Here is a 23,999-nt window from a genome sequence, read left to right as displayed (position 1 = left end):
ATTTTACAGCCCGCCCTCTGGATCCACAAAATACTTTTTAGGCCTACAACTTTTTGTACAAATGCAAAAGTATTCACAAAGACCTCTAAAATGCCCTTCAGGAGTTTGATGTGAAGGCATTTGAGCAGTTGCTTTCTGTTTGGACTAATGCACGTCTTTGACATTTAGAGCTGCTGTCTTCCCACCAAGTTGTGCTCTCCCTCTTGACACGGAGGGCAGTAAAATAAAGACACAAAACTCCTTCAGTGTAATTTTCAAAAGTTTACTTTACCATTGGAAGCAGCATTTCCATTATTTTGGTGGACTTTGCTAATTTTGTCAAAACACTACTACAAACAATTCATACAACCACAAAGAAGTAGCAAAAAAAGTTAATCCTTTATTGGCACACTCACGGTTTACACAATCTGATTATCTTCACATTGTGCTCAATCTGCAACACGTTCAACATTTCTAGTGATAGCGTTTGTGTTAGAAACATTCACTCAAACCCCTAGGAGAAAAATCATTGAAACAGGAACAATCAAAGATCTCCCAAAGAACCACCTCTAAAATATACATTATGACTCACTCACAGAAACTCTCGTGACGTCTTCGGCCCAACCGTGAACCTTTCCCCTCGTTCCATAAAGGGGTTTGCAAGAAATAGTTGTATGATAACAAAGGAACTGCACGTTCTTTCAGACAGAAACCTACAGATTTCCCACTCTCATGGCTATCAGGAGCCGGGCCAAGTATGTGTAATAATAAACAGAGACAGTTCAATGAGAAGTCCGAATATAACAGCGAAACAGTAACTGATTAAGAGTAAATTAGTTTTTCTTCCAACAGTTTGTGTTGGAATTTTCAGCTAAATATATTGAAGTGTATGAATATATTGACTAAGCACAAAATCCATATTTATCTCCACATTGTAAAATCAATCAATACATTTGTGCATTTCCAGACTTCAAATTTCAGACCGGAACATACTCTCAAAATGCCTTGTGGATGCACCTACAGTAGATGAAACATGATTAAGTGTCCTTACAGTGCATTAATGTCCTGCATCTAGAGAAACACCAACAGAGAAGATGTGATGCGGTGTCATATATGCTGCCTTATGATGGATAAACCTTCTGCATATTGGTGGCTTAACACATGTCGCTGGTTCCCTTTTTATTTTGCCCAATCCCTTCGGACAGCCTGAATCCACCACGGGTCACTTGTCACTTTATTAAGTAGATAAGTAGAGCGTAGAAAAGGAAAATCCAATAATTTGTAAGCATTAGATTATTCCTGAAAGATAAAAGGTTAACACTTAACCTATCCGTATAGAGACATATAACACAATATGATGTCGTTAAAAGCAGATATGAGAACACTTTTACATGTTTGTTAATGTACAGTATTTTTCAACAATTATGACGTCTCTTGCAAAGACTATTCATAATCAGAATCAGCTTCCATTTTTCCACAACAGGAGTTAAAATTGATGACCAAGAATTAAACTCACATGTTCACATTTGACATATATTTTAGTCCTATTACACACACACACACACACACACACACACACACACACACACACACACACACACACACACACACACACACGTGACTTATTCATGTTGTTACGTGATTCTTGTCTTGCTAGGACTTGGCAGTGCACGCTGAGCTGAGCTCTGTGACTCAGCCTGTGCTCTGAGTGCAAGTTTGCAGAACAAAAATAATGCTCCACCTGGCATGTCGGGGTGCTAACTCTGAACCTGCAACTAACTACTCCAGGCTCAGAGTCTTTGATTTACCACAGGTTATCCTGACAAAGGTCAAAGGTCACAGTGGGTCCGTCACACACTGAGGGGATTTGGATATTTTTTTGCAAATACATTTTTCAAGTCATAACTTGCTCCAATAACTTAACATGATGTAAAGTTTTCTTTTAAGGAATGTGGGATTATGATGTGAAAATAAACTGTGCTGGTAAGATTAAAACACATTGTTTTGCAAGAAATACAATAATTTATTCATCAATAACTATCTTTTGGGGGATTTGGAAAGCTCAGTGATTGTTATGCTTTGATTTATCATTCATGATGTGTCCTTGTTGCAGTTTAATAAGTATTGTGATGCCAGTGTCCTCCAGGAAAAGGCTGGATGACAGTTCTGTGAATAGCGTGGCGATGACGTGAGCGACAGAGCGCAGGGAGAGATGGGAGTGTGTGTCTTCCAAACTTCAACCCTCGAGAGGGAGCACCCACAAATGCTCTACAATGAGCCTTTCAGACAAATTCTTGACGAGATGCTCAAGAGGGAAGAAAGATGAGCACCCTAAACAGACGGTCATATTAAAAAATGACAAAAGCTAATTTGCAAATGGCTATTAGTGCGGTCTGCAGCAAGGTATGCAAAAACCCAGTTGTATGTAGGTACATAGAGGTATATAGATTTACCAGATACTTTTTTTTCCAATAATTGAAACAAACAGAGAGTAACAAACCTTATTTACATTTTATCTATCCCTGTGTAAGGTGTTGATGTGTGTGTGGTTTCTTGGTGATTTGTACCCGTATGTGTAGTCATCAGGCAGCGGGTAGGGGATGTGGTCTCTGGGCAGCAGGAAGAAAGTCCTGAGCAGGTGAATGACGCTGCAGGCGGACAGGAAGAGGAAGGAGGAGAGAGACGCCCGCCTCGTGTACCAGCTGAAAGAAAAGATGTCAAGATCAATGTTACATAATTATATGGGATGAATATATTTAATTGTGAATGTGTGTGGGAAGTGTCTTACCTTGATGAGGAAGAGTGCTGACGAAGAGTCGAATGAGTCAAGTGAATGTATACCATATAAATTTGGCAGTTGCCTGTGAAAGCATATCTCAATAGCACAAATGGGTATATTGAAAAGTGATAATGCCCTTTAGCACAAAGTAGTTTAAGTTAAAAATATATATTTATTTTTGGTTAAGCACAGTGAGAGTTTGCATATGTAAAGTTACATTTAAACAACATTGCAACCTCTATGGTCTTGGCCCCTCAGAAAAATATACAGTTGAGCTTGAACATAAACTTACTGGTAAAAAAAAAGTACATATATTTCCCTTTTTTCTTTGAAAAAAAATCCTTCAAAGTCACACTGAGCACCTGAGACTTCATATGTTAGCTATGATCAAAACATTGAAAACAAATCTATTTACTGTTGGTAGACGTACGACACAATACTGATATCAACAACTTAACTGAGAAGCCTGCAGGTGTCACAGCTGCTCACTGAGCAAATAACACTGCCTGATAAATGTGATTCTCACTCACAATCGTCCCTTACACTGCTACTACATTCAAACAGTTGTATGGTAAAAAATATTTAAAAATAAGGATATAGAGGTAACTTAAAGAGGTCCACGCTGATATAGACATTACATGTAACATTTTCAGCACACAGTTTGTTCTTTTTTGGCACTCTGAATCCAACCATGTTGTGATAGGTGACTGTTATTATACAGAATAAAAGGAATACCAGAGCATACGTTAAATTATAAGATTGCAAAACAAGAAACAAGAGACATGTGACAGCCGTGTAAAGCAGCCAGCAAAAGGCATGTCATAAATCAGAAGTCGCTAAAGCTGGGTTTTCCAAAAGCACATCAGCACCATCAACTGACACCTTCAATTGTAGGAGAGTGTAAAATAAGTTAATCAATGCATCAGGGAAAATAAAAATAAAGTATCGTGGAAATTGCTATGCAATCTTACGACTGCAACAGACTGCACATCAGATGATCTTATTATTATGGATGAATTCAATTTGGCTGTGAAAATGATCCGAGAGTGTCGGGAAAGGTTGCCGCAAACCACACTTCACTGCAATCTAAATGAATTAACCAGGACTCGATGACATATATGGTAACACAATATGATAACTATTACGAAATCAAACAAACTGAAGAACGAACAGTGTCATTGGTGATATAAAGGACATTTTAAGTGCAAGTCTCATGTGACAGACTTTAAGAGGTACTGATGGCTCGCTGGGAGGCGAGACTTCTAACGTGCAGGAAGACAGAGAGAGGATGGATGAAGGGGAGAATGGTGAGCAGCGTCAGACCAATGTTCACCTGCAGACACACAAAGGGAGAGAGAACAGGATGTAGTGAGAGGAGAGTTCATGAAGATGCTTATTAAGGGAGGAGAAGGACCAGAATAATAATTTTGATTGTACTCACATATAAAGGGTTTCCATCCAGAGGTCCATTCACCAGAGCAAAGCAGGGATACTGCAGCAGAGAAAACACTGCAGACAAAGCCATGGCCAGACCATACAGCTTCCCAAAGTGGCACGATGGGAAACTACACACACACACACACACACACATAGTAAAGACATAGCAAATATAAGGAAGAGGTAAAAGATAAGTAGAGCGTAGAAAAGGAAAATCCAATAATTTGTAAGCATTAGATTATTCCTGAAAGATAAAAGGTTAACACTTAACCTATCCGTATAGAGACATATAATGAATTTATAACACAATATGATGTCAGTAGAAGCAGATATGAGAACACTTTTACATGTTTGTTAATGTACAGTATTTTTCAACAATTATGACGTCTCTTGCAAAGACTATTCATAATCAGAACCAGATTCCATTTTTCCACAACAGGAGTTAAAATTGATGATCAAGAATTAAACTCACATGTTCACATTTGGCATATATTTTAGTCCTATTACACACACACACACCTACACACACACACACACACACACACACACACACACCTACACACACACACGTGACTTATTCATGTTGTTACGTGATTCTTGTCTTGCTAGGACTTGGCAGTGCACGCTGAGCTGAGATGTCATAATAAGCAGATATAAGAATACTGAAGCGTAGTCCGCAGTCTGTGTGTATTTGTACTCACGCCACACTGATGAAGGCTGCGTTGCCGCCGTACAGGAAGGAGCGGTTGAGCACCTGCAGGATGAAAGTGACATACTGAAGCGGCAGATACGGGATGGAGGCACACACTGAGAACACCAGACACTGCAACGCCGTCAGGAAGAGAGAAAGCACCGAGGCCCTCAGGTCTGCTTCTTGTTCACTCTCTCCTACAAAAAGACACACACACAATTGAAATTAATTAAGTAATACGTATTTTCCTTGCACAATTCTGCTTGTATAACTTTCTTAAAAAGGTGCATGAGCTTGGTGTCTAAGGCACATGGACTGTTGTTTATCCACCACAGTCATTAATGGGACTTCTTCAATTAATATTTATCATATCTTTACAGTATCAGTATTAGTGTGTTACCTGCAGCACGAGGTTTGCCCTTGTGCCTGTCCATGATGAGGCCGTTCCAGGGCGCACACAACACACCACACAGCTGTGTTATAGCAAAGGCATTGATGTACTGGCTCACTGCAGGGACACACAGCGAGGAGATGAGTTCAAAAAGTACTTTTTATACTCAACAGTAGCTTCTTACTCATATATTATTCGTTCAGTCACATCCTCTACAGGTTAATAATGGGTCACTATTCATGCCATTTAATGGACCCAATAGGGAATTATTTGCAAAGACAGGATGACACAATGTAGTGCGTGTTCACCCAGTGAAGGCTCCCCCGCCGTCAGCCGCTGCAGCATGGGGTTCAGGGTGCCGATGAACAGGTAATGTCTGAGCTGCATAATCGATAACCAAAGAATCTGCAACACGAAGAACCTGGACGTCACACACTCACGGAAACTCTTCTCTGAGGGAGACGAGGAAAGAACAAAGATGAAGAGAAATAGGGTGGATGATTATTTATTCAGTTATCTTAATATGTATCAATCCATGTCACAGTAAAGTGAACGGACCTTGTTTCACCGGGACATCCTCGTTGATGGGCATTTCCTCTGCCGCTGTCTGTTTATTACCATTTGCTGTCTGCTCGAAGCTCAGAGTCTTTGATTTACCAAAGGTTATCCTGACAAAGGTCACACAAGGTCAACAACAGCATGAGAGCATTGTGGGGTATTTTACTTTAAGTCACCCCTAATCACATTACAGCATATGAAGAATATTTTCAAAGATTGTGACAAGTTGATGTGAAATTGTGGAACTAGAAGATTTAATAAAATGTGCAACATTTGTAATTAAAAGTAGTCATTAGTTTGTTGTTGTGTTTTTGTTTTGTTTCATAATGCTGTCACGACCCGGCTCGAGCAGATACTTATAGAAAACTAATTGATTGACACGTTGAAACCCTCTGCACTCGAGTAGAACAGCGGCTGCACTTCATCCTTTGGGTGGTGGTCTGCAACCTCAGAGTCTCCCAGTGTGGGCTTTTGAATAAATCATCAGTCCCTAAAAGACAAGCGAGAACTTAACCCCTGTAACTTTGCCATTTATCTGTGCACATGTACATTATTCTAGGGAGGCTGCTCTACACTTACTGTACAGATATACTCTCAAGCCGAGTGTAGTCGCACTAAATAAAAACTTGTTTTAATTTTGTATATTTGCACTATTGCTTTTACTATTTTAATGTTTAATCATTTTTAAATTAAAAAACAAACAAACACAGATCCATTGATTTTCTTTCCTTTCCTCTTCTTCCACTTCATTCATTCCCGAGGCACGTGTGAGGTGTTGATGTGTGTGTGATTTTGCCGTTTTGTACCCGTATGTGTAGTCATCAGGCAGCGGGTAGGGGATGTGGTCTCTGGGCAGCAGGAAGAAAGTCCTGAGCAGGTGAATGACGCTGCAGGCGGACAGGAAGAGGAAGGAGGAGCGGAGAGAGACGCCCGCCTCTTGTATCAGCTGCAATAGAAGATGTTAAGATCAATGTTACATAATTAGATGAGATGAATATATTTAATTGTGAATGTGTGTGGGAAGTGTCTTACCTTGATGACAAGGAAGAGTGCTGACGAAGAGTCGAAGGCCCCGTTATAGAGAGTGATGATGGTGGAACGACGGGAGCCGAACAGGTTTCCTACCTTAAGGAGAAACATTTTCATTTATTTAAACAGATGTTGCATTTTACTTTTCTGATTTGCTTTTTTGCATCTACTTTTCTGTCAATTAGTGTGAAATGTGAGGATTCCCTGAAAGAGCTCTGTGTTTTTTTCACCATGAACATAAGCTGATCTGAGAAAAGCCCTGCCGCCAACAAAAGTGTATTGAGGGCAACATTTTTGTTTGTGTTGTTATTTTTTGACTTCTGTTGATATTTCACTGACAGAGCACATTTACAGGCATCTAGAAATATTAAAAGAAACAAAAAATATGTACCACCGAGTTTTAAATAATGGGACAGAATAATTTAATGGACTAACAGGACAAACGTTCGTTTAGTTTTTTCACTTTCCCGTGCAGCTATTTTTTTAAATTACTTTTTAATACCAAATATTACCCATTTAATGACTGAGAGACAATTAACAATTAATAGATTAGTCGATCAAACTTCAACAACAACAATTTGTTTGTTAATCCTCCAGGCCACTTTAAAGCTGTGCTGCTTTTTGTTTTGTTTTATACAATTATAATTATAATATTTGGGCTTTTAGACTCTAGGTTGGATAAAATAAACTTTTGAATTATGTCAACTTGTGCCATGTGGAATTGTAACTGATAGCTTTCAAAATGTCTTAACATTTTACATAGTAATCACCTAAATAATCAACAAAATAAGAAATGAATTAAGATTAAAACTGAACGTTAAATTGTTTTAATCCTAATGACTTCAGTACCTGCATGTTTGTCATTAGAAACAAGATGCCACCGGCTGCCACGAGGGAGAGAGCTGGGAACAGCATGTTGGACAAAGCTGATGGAAAAAACATGTGAAAAATGAGCATCCAAAGCTGTAACACCTTTACTCCTTGAGGTGAGGTTCCCAAGAAAGCCACAAAACAAAGAAAAAGATAAACGCGTTTCACCTGCAGTGGAGAAAGCCATCATCAAAGTACCCGAGGTGTACAGAAATCTGGAGGGGAAAAATAAATTCTAGCGTTTTACTTATTGAAAGCTTCATAGTAACCAGCCACATAATTTTACAATTGGTTTTAAAATGAATACAACAAATACACGTTCAGTTAAAAGTCACAGAACACAAAGTTTGGCTGACTTCTATCCTCAGATCAACTTGCTGCGTCTTGTTCAGTTATTTGCATTCCAAGGTCTTTAATTTCCCTCCACCTTCTTTCAGTGGAAACATATGTGTGTCCTTAGTACCAGTTTGTTTTTGTGGATTTAGACATCTCTGCTGAGGGGTGTGTGTGTGTGTGTGTGTGTGTGTGTGTGTGTGTGTGTGTGTGTGTGTGTGGTGGAATGTTATATGATAAATATTAACTCTGAGGGAGGGAGGGCTTGTTCATCACAGAACATCTGCACAAAATATCTCAAAATCTTTGGCTTTGACATTCCTCCATTCATCCTGACTTTTCTATTTCTTAATCATTCTCTCACTCTTCCCATTTCATTGACCTTAGTTGTCTTAACTGCTGCTATTTCTCAAGAAACATGTTCTCTACATTCTGCATTGCTAAGTGTCAGACTCTGGTATGTACGCTGCATTTCTATTCTTGTTGCTGTCTGACCTCAACTACTTCACATAATATCCCTTGAGTGAGAGAGCTACTCTGGCCTTTCGCTTTTCCAGCTTTTCCCTTTTACTTCAGGGGAGCTTGTATATTTAGCCTTTGGAAATTCCTCAGAGGGAAATAACAGACAGATAAAATGCCTCTTTGCACTGTAGCATTAGCTTAGCCACCACAGGCAGAGAGTTACAGCCATGCAGGGAGATTATGAGGAGCCCATCTGTCTTTATTGAAAATGAAGTGTTTTGTTTATTAAAAACATCAGTCTGCAAGGACTTTTTACTCTGTTTAGTTTTATTACTGCATTCATAACTGGAAGCTACAGCAAAGCAAATCGGTTGCAATTTTTTGGTTTAGTGAATAAATACTTCCAATGTAAAAATAATCTAGTAAACATAGATTTTTGAGTAATTTCTTTTTGTTACTTAGTGGTATCATCAGCATCATCTGTCAGTACTAGAAGTGAAAAAACACATACACAAGCCTGAACTGATTAAAATAAAGAGATTTCTATCTTTATAACGTCTACACAGCTTAGAGACTAAAAGACTCAGACAGAATGTCTCTTTTCTTCCTGTACTGAGTCACTGTTTATATGAGAAATTACGCAGGAAATCTCTTAAATTTTTTGACCTTTTACTCCTTAGTAATTAAAGTGTTGCTTGACTCACATTCCAAAGAGTCGAGCCACTGTAGTACCTAACCAGTCAAAGAGGAAGCCATTGGGCAGCGTCAGGAAGTTGTTCATAAAGGATGCGATGGTAAAAACAAGAGAGAACTGTTCATCCTGTCCACTGCAATCTGTAGACACATACACACAGGGAAAGAGAGAACCTTGCTGTGAAATGCATGGCCAACCAGGTGACAAAGGTCAGATGACACAAACACATCTAGATTTGTAATAACTGATAGAAATACAGGTGATTGGCCGCCCCCTCCCCCCCTTTCCTACCTATCTTCGGCTGTATAAAATAAAGGCAAAATAACAAAGAAGTAAGCAGTAAGGGTGAAAATTTCAAACTGACCTAAGACCTGCGTTGCATTGAAATCTGTGGTGTTGACACATCGAGAGCTGAAGTAGCCCTCCGTCTTCAGGATGAAAACAAGCGACGCCCATCCGAACACAGCTCCAGCGAAACACAGACACTCGACCAGACCTGTCGCAAAGGTGAGGCAACGTCGCACCGACAAGCTGTTGCCGAGGCCTGGCATGGTCCCTCACACACTCACAGGGAATTCACAAATAATGTTCACCTGCATGGACACACACAGATGTCCTCTCACTGCACGTGCCAAACAGAGGAAATACACAATTTGAATTGTAATTCTGATACATTTGACACAAGCCTGTTCTGCACCTTTAATCAAATTTGCATGTCAAAAAAAAAACATGTCAAAATTCTTTTAATGGAAAATCTTGCACAAGAAAGACATGAGCTTAAACATCTGGGCATCAAATGCTGTGCTCGAGTCCAGGTCATGCAGTGAGTCTTCCTCAAAAAAACAGACGTGTGCAAAAATTCTGACGAACAGATAGAAACCTACTGGTATGTTATTAGACTCCCATTTTGACAATAGTAATCAATTAAAAAGGGCACACATGGATTCTTAAGAGAGTAAGCTCCTGTGAACTCACAAAAAAACAAAGCCCCGTTAAGTTGTATTATTCTCCAGCGTACTCACAGTTCAGCCTCTGTGGGTCTTCCCAAAAGTGTTCACAAACCACACCTCTCTGCTGTTACTTTCCTCTCTTTATATAGGCAAGCTCCTCCTTCCTCTATTTTACCAGTTCCCTCCCTCTTATGCCTCGCCAATGTTTTCTCATTCTCAATTAATCTCTGCTGTGCAGCAGAGAAAATATCTCTCCACTGAATGAAATGCGTCTGTCCATAGTATAACAAGGAGAACAAACCTTTTTAAAACTTTAAAAACTATCCATATGAACTAGTCAGACTCAAATCATAGAACGAGTCTGTGAGATATGTACTATGTTTCATGTCAGCATTATATTTTTCGCTCAGTCTCAATTCTGAAGTATTAATACTTCAGTCAAGAGAACCATGCAATATTGTGCAGAGAGAGAGAGAGAGAGACTTCACCTTATATGGTTGTGGTAACTCACATTCTTCAAACCTCTTGGGTTTATTTTTTACTCACATTGACTACCATCTCTTCATACTTCTCTTAACCATCCTGCAGCTGGAAGTGATAACAGAGTGCATCAAACCCCAGTCACTACTCTGACAGATACAGTGAGAGAAAGCAGAAAAACAGTTGGCTTATTTTTATTGTTTTGGAAGGTGTGTTTGGCTATCAAACTGCAACTAACTAAATTAGACTTAAAGTCTAAAAAAAGAATGCCTAAAGACATGGTTACACCTGTGAGACAGAGCTGAGACGCACACCTGCACAAAGCCAGTGCAGACATCTGCAGAGATTAAAATGAAGGGATACCTGTTGTAAGAGATGTGGAAGTGAAGAAAACATGAGATCCCATCCAAATCACACAATACAGCAGTGTTTTAGATGCATGTATATATTGTGGGAACCCGGGGGACGTGGAGGCAAGATTCAACAATAAAACAGGAAACTCAGAGACGACAGTAGTACATTAACAAAAACTGTCCTTTAATAAATAGGCTTCGGGAAACAGGTGTGGGGTCAAACTCAATGAAAGATTTCTCCCAGTCGGGATCTTTGATCTCACAAGGTCGTTCCTGCACGCTGCGGGGGCAGATCAGAAGAGAGAGGTGAGGACACAGTTTACAGGTTTACCTCATCTTAGTTGCGGCTTCCCTCCAGGCGTTCAGGGGCTCCTCCGCTCTTCCTGTCCAGTCTGTCTGTTCTCTCCCCCCCCTTGCTGCTTCTCCGGCTCTTCAGATTTAGGGTCTGGTTAATTAGGTGATGGCCTGCAGGTGCGTCAAGTTCCACGTGACAATTGGTTGCAGCACCTGCACTGGAAAGTACCTCCCCTTAATCACCTCATCCAGCCGGAGGATCCGCCTCCTGTGCTCCGCTCCTCCCCCTGGTCTGCCACAATATTATAATGAATATATGTATAGCTTGTGAATTCAAGAGACACTATGAAACTTTATTGTTTTGCAGTGTACGGTATGATACAATATTCTTAATTATCCCAATACGGAAATCTGTCTTGCATTAAAATGCTACACGTTACTCTTTTGATGATTAAATAGATATTATTCTGAACAAATTAAAAATATATATATATTCTTGGTTACCCTTCCAGTAAAGAAAACAAGATGCAGTGCACTAATGCACTATCCTTTGTATGAATTCCTGCAGAATGAATGCACCCTTATTGCACATTGCTGACTTTGCTCCTTTTCCGGAGCCGTTGTGCTTTCGCTCCTCACAGGTTTGCATGGATCGTGGTTCTATCTGGACACGGCTGCTAATTTTGGTGATCGTAACTTTTTCATCATGCCTACTACTCATTATATGAATCGTTTCTGTCATATGCATTGAATGTGCCGTAACACTGTTATGTTGTTCATTCTGCAGAACATATGTTGCACTTCACACACTGTTGCTCTCCCTCAGGTTTCTTTTTCCTTTGCTGATGTGAGGTCTTAGGACAGATGATGTTGTATGTGTAAAGATTGTAAAGCCCTCTGAGCCAAATTTGTAATTTGTAATTTTGGATTATACCAATTTAATTCAATTTAATTAATGGGTGCCTGTTACATGATCTTTGTTATTAGGCCCAGATGCTTAACCCCTAGTTGCTTCCCGGGCGCCTCACCGGTCAGCCCACTGCTCCTTAATCCAGGATGGGTCAAATAAAGAGAAGAATCTCCCCAAGGGGATTAATAAAGGGCCATTTCTTTCTTTCTCCTACTTCTTACCTTACACAATGGATAAGGCTTGTTTTCTTTGTCGCTGATTTTTGAGTTGGAACCAGCAGGTTCAGAGAGACCTAACTCACTGTTGGAAGTCTTGTGATGAATACAAGACCACTCGTGAGGCCTACGAATGTATGTTTCACCAGTATCGTGACCTGATCACAAGACAGATATTCGTATACCCACACAAATGTGCACATTGTGCACTAATGGGTGTATACCCACTTCCTAAAACCAATGACCCTGTGTCACCAAAAACATCAACCCCCGACATATCTCTGTGTGTATGTGTAGATAGCGCCTGGAGATACTAACTCTACAGATCATTAGCAAAGGTATCCACAAATTACACAATGTCCTATGTTACTATATACTATATACTATATATACTATATTACTGTCTTGAAGCTATAACAACACAACAGCCATATTGTTGCACTGGCTTACATGTTCTTGCATTACAGAACAACTGGCATTAAATAACAACCTGTAGTTTCAATATCTGTAAGAAAAAACAAAGTATTGTAGTGACAACATAATTGTAACATGACCAGGAGCTGACTGCAGAAAAACTCTGAGAGAATTTTAGTTTTGGGCTTTCTAGAAAACTTTTCTTATGAAACCTGTAAAGGAACATAGTGTGGGTTTAGCAATGTAACTATTCTGGTTAGTTGTGTTTGCAGTGACTTCCCACATGATTGATGGGAATCTACATATTCCAGGGAATTTATTATTCCATTCAGGGACCTCGTGGTGTGTGTGTGCTTCTGTCCGTGCGTTAATAGAACAAGAAGAGCATAAAATGTGCAAATATCAGCATTTTTTATTAACAGCTAACAGTCAGATGTCATCATCTTTTAACTTTTTCTTCAATAAATGATGCCAGTCAACCCACGAGGCTCTTTTTGTCCATCTCACTCAATACTTCTCCTTTGTAAAAATAACATTTGTGGTGAAAGAGCAAAACTAAAGTCACATGTGACCTGTGTTTGGACAGCGGGAACTCAGAGAAAACCAACCTAACACGTGAAGAACACAAACTTCTTCGCAGTCTATCGAGTTTTACCTGAAAAAAAACTGTTCAGTTTCCTTCTGTTTCAAAATGTTCACCTTTGTATTATAAACAATACTACACAAAACCACTTGATACACAATCTCCATGGCAAGGGACAATGATCCTAAACATAAGGACAAAGCAAAAACTGTTGTGGCAATTTATCAGTGTGCTCTTTTCAATGCAAATTGTATCACTTAACTGTAAATATTGTGTGTGAGCAGACCTTGCAAAACCAGAAATCAAACCTTAACATTGTAGCGTCTGTCTGACTTGCTGTTGCCTCAACTTACGCCTTTCTCCCTGAAGCAGAAATAGCAGGATCTGTCGAGGCCTATGATTGGCTTTGACATCCTGCCAACACCTGTATGTGAGCAGGGGAGGGAAAGACATCTGAGACAGTGCCCTAGCCAATCACCTCACTCATTTCATGTGGCTGGGGAGAGAAAAGGGTTTGACAGCTAGAGTTTCTCAGACTGCAGGCTGTCAAACAAAAATCAGAGTGCTGTGAGGTAAAAGATACAAAGATGACGCCACCTATGAAATGACATTAAAACGCAGATCTCCAGTACCAGCGGCCCGGGATGGTGTGGCACAAGGGGTTCAATGCATTTTTTGTTCCAGTAGAAATTGTGTTTCCTGTCTTATATAGTGCTCATGCAGACCTTGCAAAAGCAGAACTCAACACCAACTAAAAACAGCCTGTGGTGGAATTATTTGTAACTTCTATTCACACGCTTCAGATGATGAGATCCAACAAACAACTTTTAAGCTTTTGAGTATTTATTCATGGTCAGGAAGGAGCACATCTGCAGGACAATGAACATCCAGCAGAGTACAAATGCACATTGGCTTTTGGGCTCAGTTGTACCCTTCCTTCCAACTGGTAGCACACAAACATGCACAGATAGAGAGTATGTAAGGGTAATGGGTGCATCAGAGGTTATATGGTTTGCGTTATTGTATTCTGACAATTGTGGAAAAAACACTTATGAGGGAGGCTCCAAGTTTCTGGGTCCCAGCAGCAGATTCACAAGCTTAAGGACACAGGAGAGACAAAAAAAAGCAGGCTTGATTGTTAAAAAAAAATAGTGTTCTTTTTAAAAGCGCCAATAAAATCATGGATTTCTCGAAAAGTCTAACAATGGTTAGTAAATCGAGACGCTTGAAGACTTTCTGCCCAAAAAGAGCAATGCCAGCCTAAGTACAGTTATTTAAAACAATATATATATTCAAACCTGCAACAAGTATAACATGCAGATTTTTTAATTACAAGCCTCTGTCTGACTTGCTGTGATCTCAACCCATGTCTTTCTCTCTAAAGAAACATCGTCAAGGCTCTGCTCGAATCTTGACTCATTGGACCTACAAACCATCCGTGGGGAAAGCGCTCTGACCATCCATCTGAATTATGCTTAGTGTCGGTTCAATAAAATACTTTGACATTTTAGAGTTTCACATTTATTTCTCACAGGGGTTTTCACACTACATGTAAGAGAATGAACTTCACTGGTAAACTTTGGCATCTGACTTAAGTCCTATTGAATTGAAGAAACCCTGAAACAAGTGAAGCAGCCTGCAGAGCACCACGAGAGGTTTCAGCTCTGGATCAGAGGCCCCAGAAGATTTGTAACTAAATATAACTTATAGTTTCAGCTTAAGTTACTAATTTGAGAGATAGGCCTCACAATACTGAAATTAACAAATTGCAGTAGTAAACCATCATTTACCATTAGTGCATACAGATCTTTAGTATGCAATATTTACTAATGTGGTTATACTTTAAATTCTGGTTTCCTCGATCATGAAACTCAGTCAAGCTTAACACATGTACAACTGCAAATGAGTTATACCTGTTCATGTTTGAACAAGGCTTTATAAATGAATTAAGCATTTTATGCTATAAAAGTTTGTACTTATTAAAGCGCAACCATTTCACTTCCAAGTTTAGTGTAAATGTAGCCACGATAACTACATTTGGTGATGAACCCATTAATCACTAACCATTTCTTTAATAGACATGAATAAGGCTGCCATTGTGTGACCAATAACATACAGTCTTGACAATGACAGTTCTGCTAATAACGTCAAAAGTTATGATAAATGACCGCTAGAACAGAGGTGGCATGTAAGTAAATGCATATTAAAGTTCACTTTGTGAGGCCACTACAGCTAGTTGCAGGACGATTTATAAAGTTATGAGCATTATCTACTAATGAGCTACTATAAATACATCAATTTGAGAAACATGTACAAGTTTAGCAAACACGCCGATACAAGACAACCTCAAACTTTAAATTTATTGTATTCAAAATAGTTTGTTCACTTGGGACACTCAGTACAAAACCTAAAAAGTAAAAGATAAGCAACATTAGTAAGAGTTAAACAGTCATTTGTACAAATTCAGTGTATCAGCATACCTTGGCCTGTCTGTGACCAGCCTGTCCATAGCCAGCCATCATAGTATTTGGGTCCCTAAAGCTCTGGGGCACTGCAGAGTTAGTGACGGGCTCCATCTGCTGCCCAGGACCGGGTTGGCCGTCTCTCACGTAGTGAACGTCTTCCCAGTAGTCCCTCCCCTGCTCGTAGCTGTTGCTGGCGTGACTGACTGTGCCTGGAGGATACTGGCCGGTCAGGAACATGAAGTCGTAAAAAGGGTAGGGGCCAGGGACCGGACCAGGAAAGGGGCCAGGGCCCCAGCTTTCACCGATGTTGCCGTCTGGCTGAGGTTGGCTGACGAAGCCTTGGCCAGCATACTCTTGCTCATAAAATGGTGGCGGAGGCAGCACGAGCCCGCCTTGTTCCTCAGTTTCCCTCTCGTTGTCACCGTGGTCAAAGCTGCTTTCAAAATGCGACAACTCTCCTGCCTGGTACATTGGTTCAGGTGGGAAAATTGGACTCACTGGCCTAGGAAAACTGGAGCCAACCGGAGTGCCAGACGACATTTCCTCACTGCCAGAGAGGCTGGGAGGAGCCCAGTTATCTGAGAACAGGGACAGACTAGTACAAAACTCACATTTGTTCAAGACCGGTCAAGCAAAAACTTGCTGCGATATTAAAGTATACCGTGAACAGAGTTACAAAATTGTAGAGTCACAGAATAAGCATTATATATTTTCACCTCGAGGGCCAGGTTGAAAAGCAGCTCCTGGTTGTGCAGCACTGGCAGGGTTTCTCCTCCCAACAGGTTCGCTATATCCTGAGAACTCTGGTACAGAAGCCCTAGACACAACAGATGGTGCTAGTCTTCTTGAACCAGTGGGCTGAGGGACACTGGACACCGGTTGAGCTGCAGGTGAAAACTGTCCCGAAGGAGCTGCCTGGTACGAGCCCAAATCCAAAGTCGGAGCAGCATTTGGGTAACCGCTGCCATAAGAAGCACCAGGATTAGAGCCTGGGTACAAGAAAATACAATTAAACCAAAAGTGAATTAAACTGACACCTGTTCCACTAGAGTTGAGGATACTTTACCTTTCTTATAAGGAAAGCAGCCAATGTCCACAACCAGCATAGCAAAGAGAGAAGCACTGAAAAAAAAGTAAAGTTTGTCAGGCACATTTCAACAACATACAATTTAAAGTGCTTCACAATAAACTTTAATGAAAAAGAATACAAGCTTTAAAAACAACTAAGAACAAATATATATAATATCAACCTCAGCTACTTACCATGAGACAAACTGTGCAGTCAACATGTTGAAGGACAATGCATGAAAAGCTGTCAAATGAGGATGGTTATAAGAGAAATCTGAGATCAGAACTGACCAATCAGAGCTTAAAGAGTTAACAACAAACAGCTGCTGATGATTGACTCTTCGTAGATGCCTCAGCAAATTCAAGCCCAAGTCGTTATTGATGTCTCAGAAAAAAATGTGTGTGTGGGGTGGGTGATGGACATATGCACATGATCCATTTAATGGCAGAGAGGAAAACCAGATGAATGTACTATCATACCAAGGTTTAATAAAAAGGCTCCAGGGATCATGAAGAAAATAGACATGTTTGTGCTCAGGAAAGCTCTTGCAAGTAAAATAGAGATATGATATGCAAAGGTCTTAAATGCTGGCAATCTAATAACAGCATAATGTGGCACATGAAGGGTGTGAGGTAATAAGGTGGGAGAATGAAATCCCAAAAGTAAGAGTGGAAAAATGATGACTCATGCAGAAGCTGTCAGAGAGACAAAAGTAAAGAACACTGTTACCAGGATTCAAGGATCAATGGGGGACCAAGAGCCACAACCACATTACAGGATATATGTGAACAAAAATGATTCAGTAACATTCATTGCAGGACTGATTACCTGTACAGCAGAAGTAAAGTAAAAAAAATAACCACTTAGGATTAATGAGAATGAAATGGAAAGACGTGAGGGAAAACCTCACGAATGAGTCCAGGCAGGAAGCTTAATACGAATAATGTAATACTTTTAAAATGGAATGCCAAGAACTTACTTTTCACTTGGGAATTGAAGCATTTCATAAAGACTTCACTATAAAACCGGATGTATTGTATGTAAAGGAAACTTGGTTGAAACCTACTTCAGATTTTGTGACACATGGATAAGGAAAGACAGATATTATCGACGAGGAAGATGTTTTTCTACATTCATCAAACAAGACATACATATGCATAGTACTGGAAAAGGGACAGTCAGGAGTGGTGGAAGTGTAGAAAAGGTAAGCAGGTGGTTATAATTAACTCCTTGGGATTTCATCTTTATCAATGACAGAGGATGAAATATAAAAAGTCATAACATGTTTATAACTAACAAAAAGTCATTGTAAAGTAAGTTGAAAGTTTAAAAACAAAGTTATAGTATGTAAAAAAAGTCATAACAAAAACAAAGTATGAACCAAGCGTTCGGGGGTGACAGGTCTTAGTCAGGGAGGCGACTAAGAACCCAACGGCCACTCGTTGCTCAGTGAAGAGAAGCTTCCAGGATACTACGGTCTCGGCAGCACTCATTTTTACTACTACCACTAAGTACAATAAAATTTACATCTTTTCCTTTATTGCAATTCATCTCTAGGATTTAGATGTAACACCTTGCCAACTTCAGCAGTTAGTTTTGACAAGGATTGTCAATGTATTTTTCAGCTTATTTAAATATTCCAACTTTAGGCATTCCAAATTCTTAGCAGGAAGTGTGTTTTGTAGTTAATGGTACCTCCAAAAACATTTTAAAAAAAGATTAGTTGACCATTTTGCATCATTATGAAGTAGAATAGGTCTAAGTTTGCTGATTAAGCATTATGGACAAATCATGGAACATGCAGGCAGAAAAGTACAAGCAGCAATTTGTGGTGCTCAGAAGAAACTAAAAAAAAAAAAAAAGGCCATCACGAAAAAAAAAAGGTTGGGACGAAGCTATGGAAAAGAGTAGGATCATTTTAATTACTTTAGTTTCTCATTTACAGTTAGCATGGGCATCTTTAGAGGAAAACATTAAAGTAATAAATGTTACTAGAGAATGGGGACCAACTGTTCATTGCATGTGGTGTTGGTAAGGGCACTGTTAGATTACACCTGCATTGCAAATCAGCTGCTGAAATACTCATTGGAAAATGTGATTAGATGCATTACAAGAAGTTAAAACATCTACAGAAATACCTGCTGGTAGAATTGGGAGAAATGTCTTAGCGGACCAAGCTTGGAATTGTTTACAGATGCAAGTCTGAAGTTTACCATCTTCACAGGGTTCAGTAGGAATCATATTGAAGACAAGGTCTTGGAAAAGGTTTATTAAATTCATAAATATTTGTTTCCACAGTAGGGATCCACACTCAGTATGAAACCTGAAAGTAAAGATAAGAAAACATTAGTAGTAATTAAAATAGGTCTGTGCAAATTCAGTGCGTCAGCATACCTTGGCCTGTCTGCGACCAGCCTGTCCATAGCCAGCCATCATAGTATTTGGGTCCCTAAACCTCTGGGGCACTGCAGAGTTAGTGACGGGCTCCATCTGCTGCCCAGGACCGGGTTGGCCGTCTCTCACGTAGTGAACGTCTTCCCAGTAGTCCCTCCCCTGCTCGTAGCTGTTGCTGGCGTGACTGACTGTGCCTGGAGGATACTGGCCGGTCAGGAACATGAAGTCGTAAAAAGGGTAGGGGCCAGGGACCGGACCAGGAAAGGGGCCAGGGCCCCAGCTTTCACCGATGTTGCCGTCTGGCTGAGGTTGGCTGACGAAGCCTTGGCCAGCATACTCTTGCTCATAAAATGGTGGCGGAGGCAGCACGAGCCCGCCTTGTTCCTCAGTTTCCCTCTCGTTGTCACCGTGGTCAAAGCTGCTTTCAAAATGCGACAACTCTCCTGCCTGGTACATTGGTTCAGGTGGGAGAATTGGACTCACTGGCCCAGGAAAACTGGAGCCAACCGGAGTGCCAGACGACATTTCCTCACTGCCAGAGAGGCTGGGAGGAGCCCAGTTACCATCTGAGAATGGAATAAAGACTAGTTTGAAGCTCACAACAACATTTGTTCAAGGCACAGGTCAAGCAAAGACTTGCTGCGATTATGAACGTATACCATGAACAGAGTAACAAAATTGTAGAGTCACAGAATAAGCATTATATATTTTCACCTCGAGGGCCAGGTTGAAAAGCAGCTCCTGGTTGTGCAGCACTGGCAGGGTTTCTCCTCCCAACAGGTTCGCTATATCCTGAGAACTCTGGTACAGAAGCCCTAGACACAACAGATGGTGCTAGTCTTCTTGAACCAGTGGGCTGAGGGACACTGGACACCGGTTGAGCTGCAGGTGAAAACTGTCCCGAAGGAGCTGCCTGGTACGAGCCCAAATCCAAAGTCGGAGCAGCATTTGGGTAACCGCTGCCATAAGAAGCACCAGGATTAGAGCCTGGGTACAAGAAAATACAATTAAACCAAAAGTGAATTAAACTGACACCTGTTCCACTAGAGTTGATGATACTTTACCTTTCTTATAAGGAAAACAGCAAATGTCCATGACCAGCAAAACTATGAGGAAAGCCCTGAAATAAAAAATAACATATGTAATATTGTGTAAAATAATAATAAAAAGACCATGTTGAGTGTTTTCCAATTAACAACCAACTCAAGGAAATCCCCCAGCTACTTACCCTGAGACAAACTGTGCAGTCATTATGTTGAAGGACAATGCATAAAAACCAGTTAACTGTGGAGGGTTATAAGACTAACCTGAGATCAGAACTGACCAATCAGAGCTTAATGAGTTAATGACAGACACCTGCTGGTGATTGACTGTTGGCTCAAGCCTCGTGGTGAAAACATGGTCATCATCAAGAACACATCCATATGTATAATGACATAACTTTTGTTCAGTTTGTGGCAAATGATCTTCCACAACTTTGTACTGTTGAATATTTTTTCAAACAATAAAGTCTGATAAAAGGCAATACTGTGACACTATATCCAAAGAAATACAATGTTTGAAGAATTTATTGAATAAAGCTGAATACAACTAAAATAGATTTCTGCACAGGTCTTCTGATTTTCTTTAAGTTGACTGGTAAATGTACCAGACTTTCAATACATTCTTGAAATTGTTTTACTATAAATTGATAGTTGTGGAAGTTTCTGAGATGTTAATCTTAGCTTATGTTTGTGATTGCTGAGGCTTGAGCCATCGACTAAGAGTCAATCACCAGCAGCTGTCTGTCATTAACTCATTAAGCTCTGATTGGTCAGTTCTGAGCTCAGGTTACTCTTATAACCTTCCACATTCAACAGCTTTTCATGCATTGTCCTTCAACATGACGACTGCACAGTTTGTCTCAGGGTAAGTAGCGGGGGGGGGGGGGGGAGTTTACTGTGAAACACCTGACATGGTATTACATATATGTTAATTGTTTCAGGGCTTCCCTCATATTTCTCCTGGTCGTGGACGTTTGCTGCTTCCCTTATAAGAAAGGTAAAGTATCAACTGTAGTGAAGTGACTCACTTGCCGGCATGTAAGTATTCTGGTAGCATTCACGTAGGTGCCGGCACATAGAGACGTAAAGGGAAATGAAGCAGCAGATAAGCTAGCATTGTCGGGACAATTTCATTTAACGACGCAGAAGCTAAATGACAAATAAAAACCTTTATTGAGTGGCAACACAGTTGGGATGCACAGAGAGACATCTGTATTATGCTGTTAAGGGGAGGACAACAAGATTTAGCACTAGGGAAGAAAATGTATCGCCAACTCAGCATATAGTATAAGAATTTTGGGCACCGAAGGTGACAGGGTGATTTTATTCATGCATTTCTTTTATCTGTTGACTGGATGAAGGATAGTTATTTCTAGGACGCATGTCAAGGCAGTAGGTGGCGGTAATGCACCATTTTGGATGCCAGTTGCCTGAACCAAAAAGAACTCCGTGAAGCATTTCAGTTTAATTCAGTTTTGATTTTAATTGTATTTTCTTGTGCCCAGGCTCTAATCCTGGTGCTTTTTATGGCAGCAGTTACCCAAATGCTGCTCCGACTTTGGATTTGGGCTCGTACCAGGCAGCTCCTTCTGGTCAGTTTTCACCTGCAGCTCAACCGGTGTCCAGTGTCCCTCAGCCCACTGGTTCAAGAAGACTAGCACCATCTGTTGTGTCTAGGGCTTCTGTACCAGAGTTCTCAGGATATAGCGACCCTGTTGGGAGGCGAAACCCTGCCAGTGCTGCACAACCAGGAGCTGCTTTTCAACCTGGCCCTCGAGGTGAAAATAAATAATGCTTATTCTGTGACTCTACAATTTTGTAACTCTGTTCATGGTATACTTTAATAATCGCAGCAAGTCTTCGCTTGACCTGTGCCTTGAACAAATGTTGTTGTGAGCTTCAAACTAGTCTTTATTCCCCTTCTCAGATGTTAACTGGGCTCCTCCCAGCCTCTCTGGCAGTGAGGAAATGTCGTCTGGCACTCCGGTTGGCTCCAGTTTTCCTGGGCCAGTGAGTCCAATTTTCCCACCTGAACCAATGTACCAGGCAGGAGAGTTGTCGCATTTTGAAAGCAGCTTTGACCACGGTGACAATGAGAGGGAAACTGAGGAACAAGGCGGGCTCGTGCTGCCTCCGCCACCATTTTATGAGCAAGGGTATGCTGGCCAAGGCTTCGTCAGCCAACCTCAGCCAGACGGCAACATCGGTGAAAGCTGGGGCCCTGGCCCCTTTCCTGGTCCGGTCCCTGGCCCCTACCCTTTTTACGACTTCATGTTCCTGACCGGCCAGTATCCTCCAGGCACAGTCAGTCACGCCAGCAACAGCTACGAGCAGGGGAGGGACTACTGGGAAGACGTTCACTACGTGAGAGACGGCCAACCCGGTCCTGGGCAGCAGATGGAGCCCGTCACTAACTCTGCAGTGCCCCAGAGCTTTAGGGACCCAAATACTATGATGGCTGGCTATGGACAGGCTGGTCGCAGACAGGCCAAGGTATGCTGACGCACTGAATTTGCACAGAGAACTGTTTTAATTACTACTAATGTTTTGTTATCTTTACTTTCAGGTTTCGTATTGAGTGTGGATCCCCACAATGAACAAATATTTATGACTATAATAAAAATGTTGTCTAATGCCAAGTAGCTCATTTTCTTTAACTGGTTTCAGGGGAAAAATATTAAGTCTTCCCATTTGCATAAATGTACTTTACATCTGACTTGGGCAAAAAATTGTGTTATGACCTGCCATTAGGTCAAAGTGGCTTATATTTATTCAGAAGACTGATCAACCATCATGCTGTTAGACCTTCCATGGTGCTTTTAATGTGTCATGTTTGATGCTGGCTTACCATTATGGAGTGTCTTTTGCTGGAGCTGTGTTTGGATGGGCTTTGCTTGTAAGATGGCGGGCTATTTCAGCTCTTGGTGCGGCAATGTCGGGCTGAATGCAGCTTGGGTCAGATTGCTATCCCCACCTTAAGTGCCTAAACTTCACTTGTCTAACATTGACAAAGGTGACAGGTCAGAGGCTTACTGAGTTGGGTTTGCTTTGTCCGACATGTTTCAACCTTCGTTTTGCCTACAGATTGCAGTAGATGGGTGGACAGTTCAGTTAAATATCTGGGCTCTTCCTCTTTGCTACGTTTGAAATGTAATGCCAACAACTTTTTTTTTTTTTTTTTTTTTTTTTTTTTTTTTTTTATTTGTAAGCTTAATGGCCCTACAAAAGTGTATTAAGGTGGCCAATAGGGTCTCATTGGTCAATCCAATATTAAAAATGCTTTGCATTCAGTTGAATCTGAGCATTGCACACTATTGGCTCTTAAAGTACAATAAAGTGGGTTAAATTCAGCAATAAACGTTATCCTTTTATATAGTGAAGGGGCTCGAGAGGTGCAAGAATAAGCACAATGACAGACATGCCCAAAAGTGAAACAAGGAGAAATCAGATGTTTCCCTGTCTGATAGCATTGTGGCCTTCCACGTTATCAGTTTCTATGAGCTTGGTGTGACCATGGGAGTACGTCAATGTTCAAAACAAAGGTGTTTGTTTCTGAGGGCTCGGCAGGTCAAGTTCTGGAAGGTTCATAGTCTAAAAACACATCCC

The 23,999-nt window shown here is 40.7% G+C and overlaps 2 protein-coding genes across 2 annotated transcripts; one reads left to right on the top strand and one right to left on the bottom strand.

The window, feature by feature from the left end:
- Positions 1 to 2,951: 2,951 nt before the first annotated feature.
- LOC137791054 (equilibrative nucleobase transporter 1-like) lies at positions 2,952 to 10,278 on the bottom strand. Its single transcript, XM_068585762.1, has 13 exons — positions 10,246 to 10,278; positions 9,588 to 9,816; positions 9,234 to 9,363; positions 7,903 to 7,949; positions 7,714 to 7,790; positions 6,868 to 6,960; positions 6,642 to 6,781; positions 5,836 to 5,945; positions 5,586 to 5,729; positions 5,287 to 5,394; positions 4,897 to 5,083; positions 4,200 to 4,323; positions 2,952 to 4,091 (listed from the first exon to the last, which is right to left on the bottom strand). Exons 2-13 carry the CDS (start codon positions 9,772 to 9,774, stop codon positions 3,984 to 3,986), a joined length of 1,455 nt encoding a protein of 484 aa, XP_068441863.1. The 5' UTR covers positions 9,775 to 9,816; positions 10,246 to 10,278; the 3' UTR covers positions 2,952 to 3,983.
- Positions 10,279 to 21,206: 10,928 nt separating this feature from the next.
- On the top strand, positions 21,207 to 23,032 carry LOC137798591 (annexin A7-like). Its single transcript, XM_068595460.1, has 5 exons — positions 21,207 to 21,258; positions 21,335 to 21,390; positions 21,899 to 22,171; positions 22,321 to 22,886; positions 22,960 to 23,032. The coding sequence occupies exons 1-5, from the start codon at positions 21,233 to 21,235 to the stop codon at positions 22,969 to 22,971; spliced, it is 933 nt and encodes a 310-aa protein (XP_068451561.1). The 5' UTR covers positions 21,207 to 21,232; the 3' UTR covers positions 22,972 to 23,032.
- Positions 23,033 to 23,999: the final 967 nt, after the last annotated feature.

This window comes from Clinocottus analis, unplaced genomic scaffold, assembly GCF_023055335.1.
Source record: "Clinocottus analis isolate CAN_PGR_092001 unplaced genomic scaffold, fCliAna1.0.p SCAF_10, whole genome shotgun sequence".
Classification (NCBI taxonomy): Eukaryota; Metazoa; Chordata; class Actinopteri; order Perciformes; family Cottidae; genus Clinocottus; species Clinocottus analis.
The sequence above is the reverse complement of the archived record's forward strand: the minus strand, read 5'-3'. Positions and strand labels throughout refer to the sequence as shown.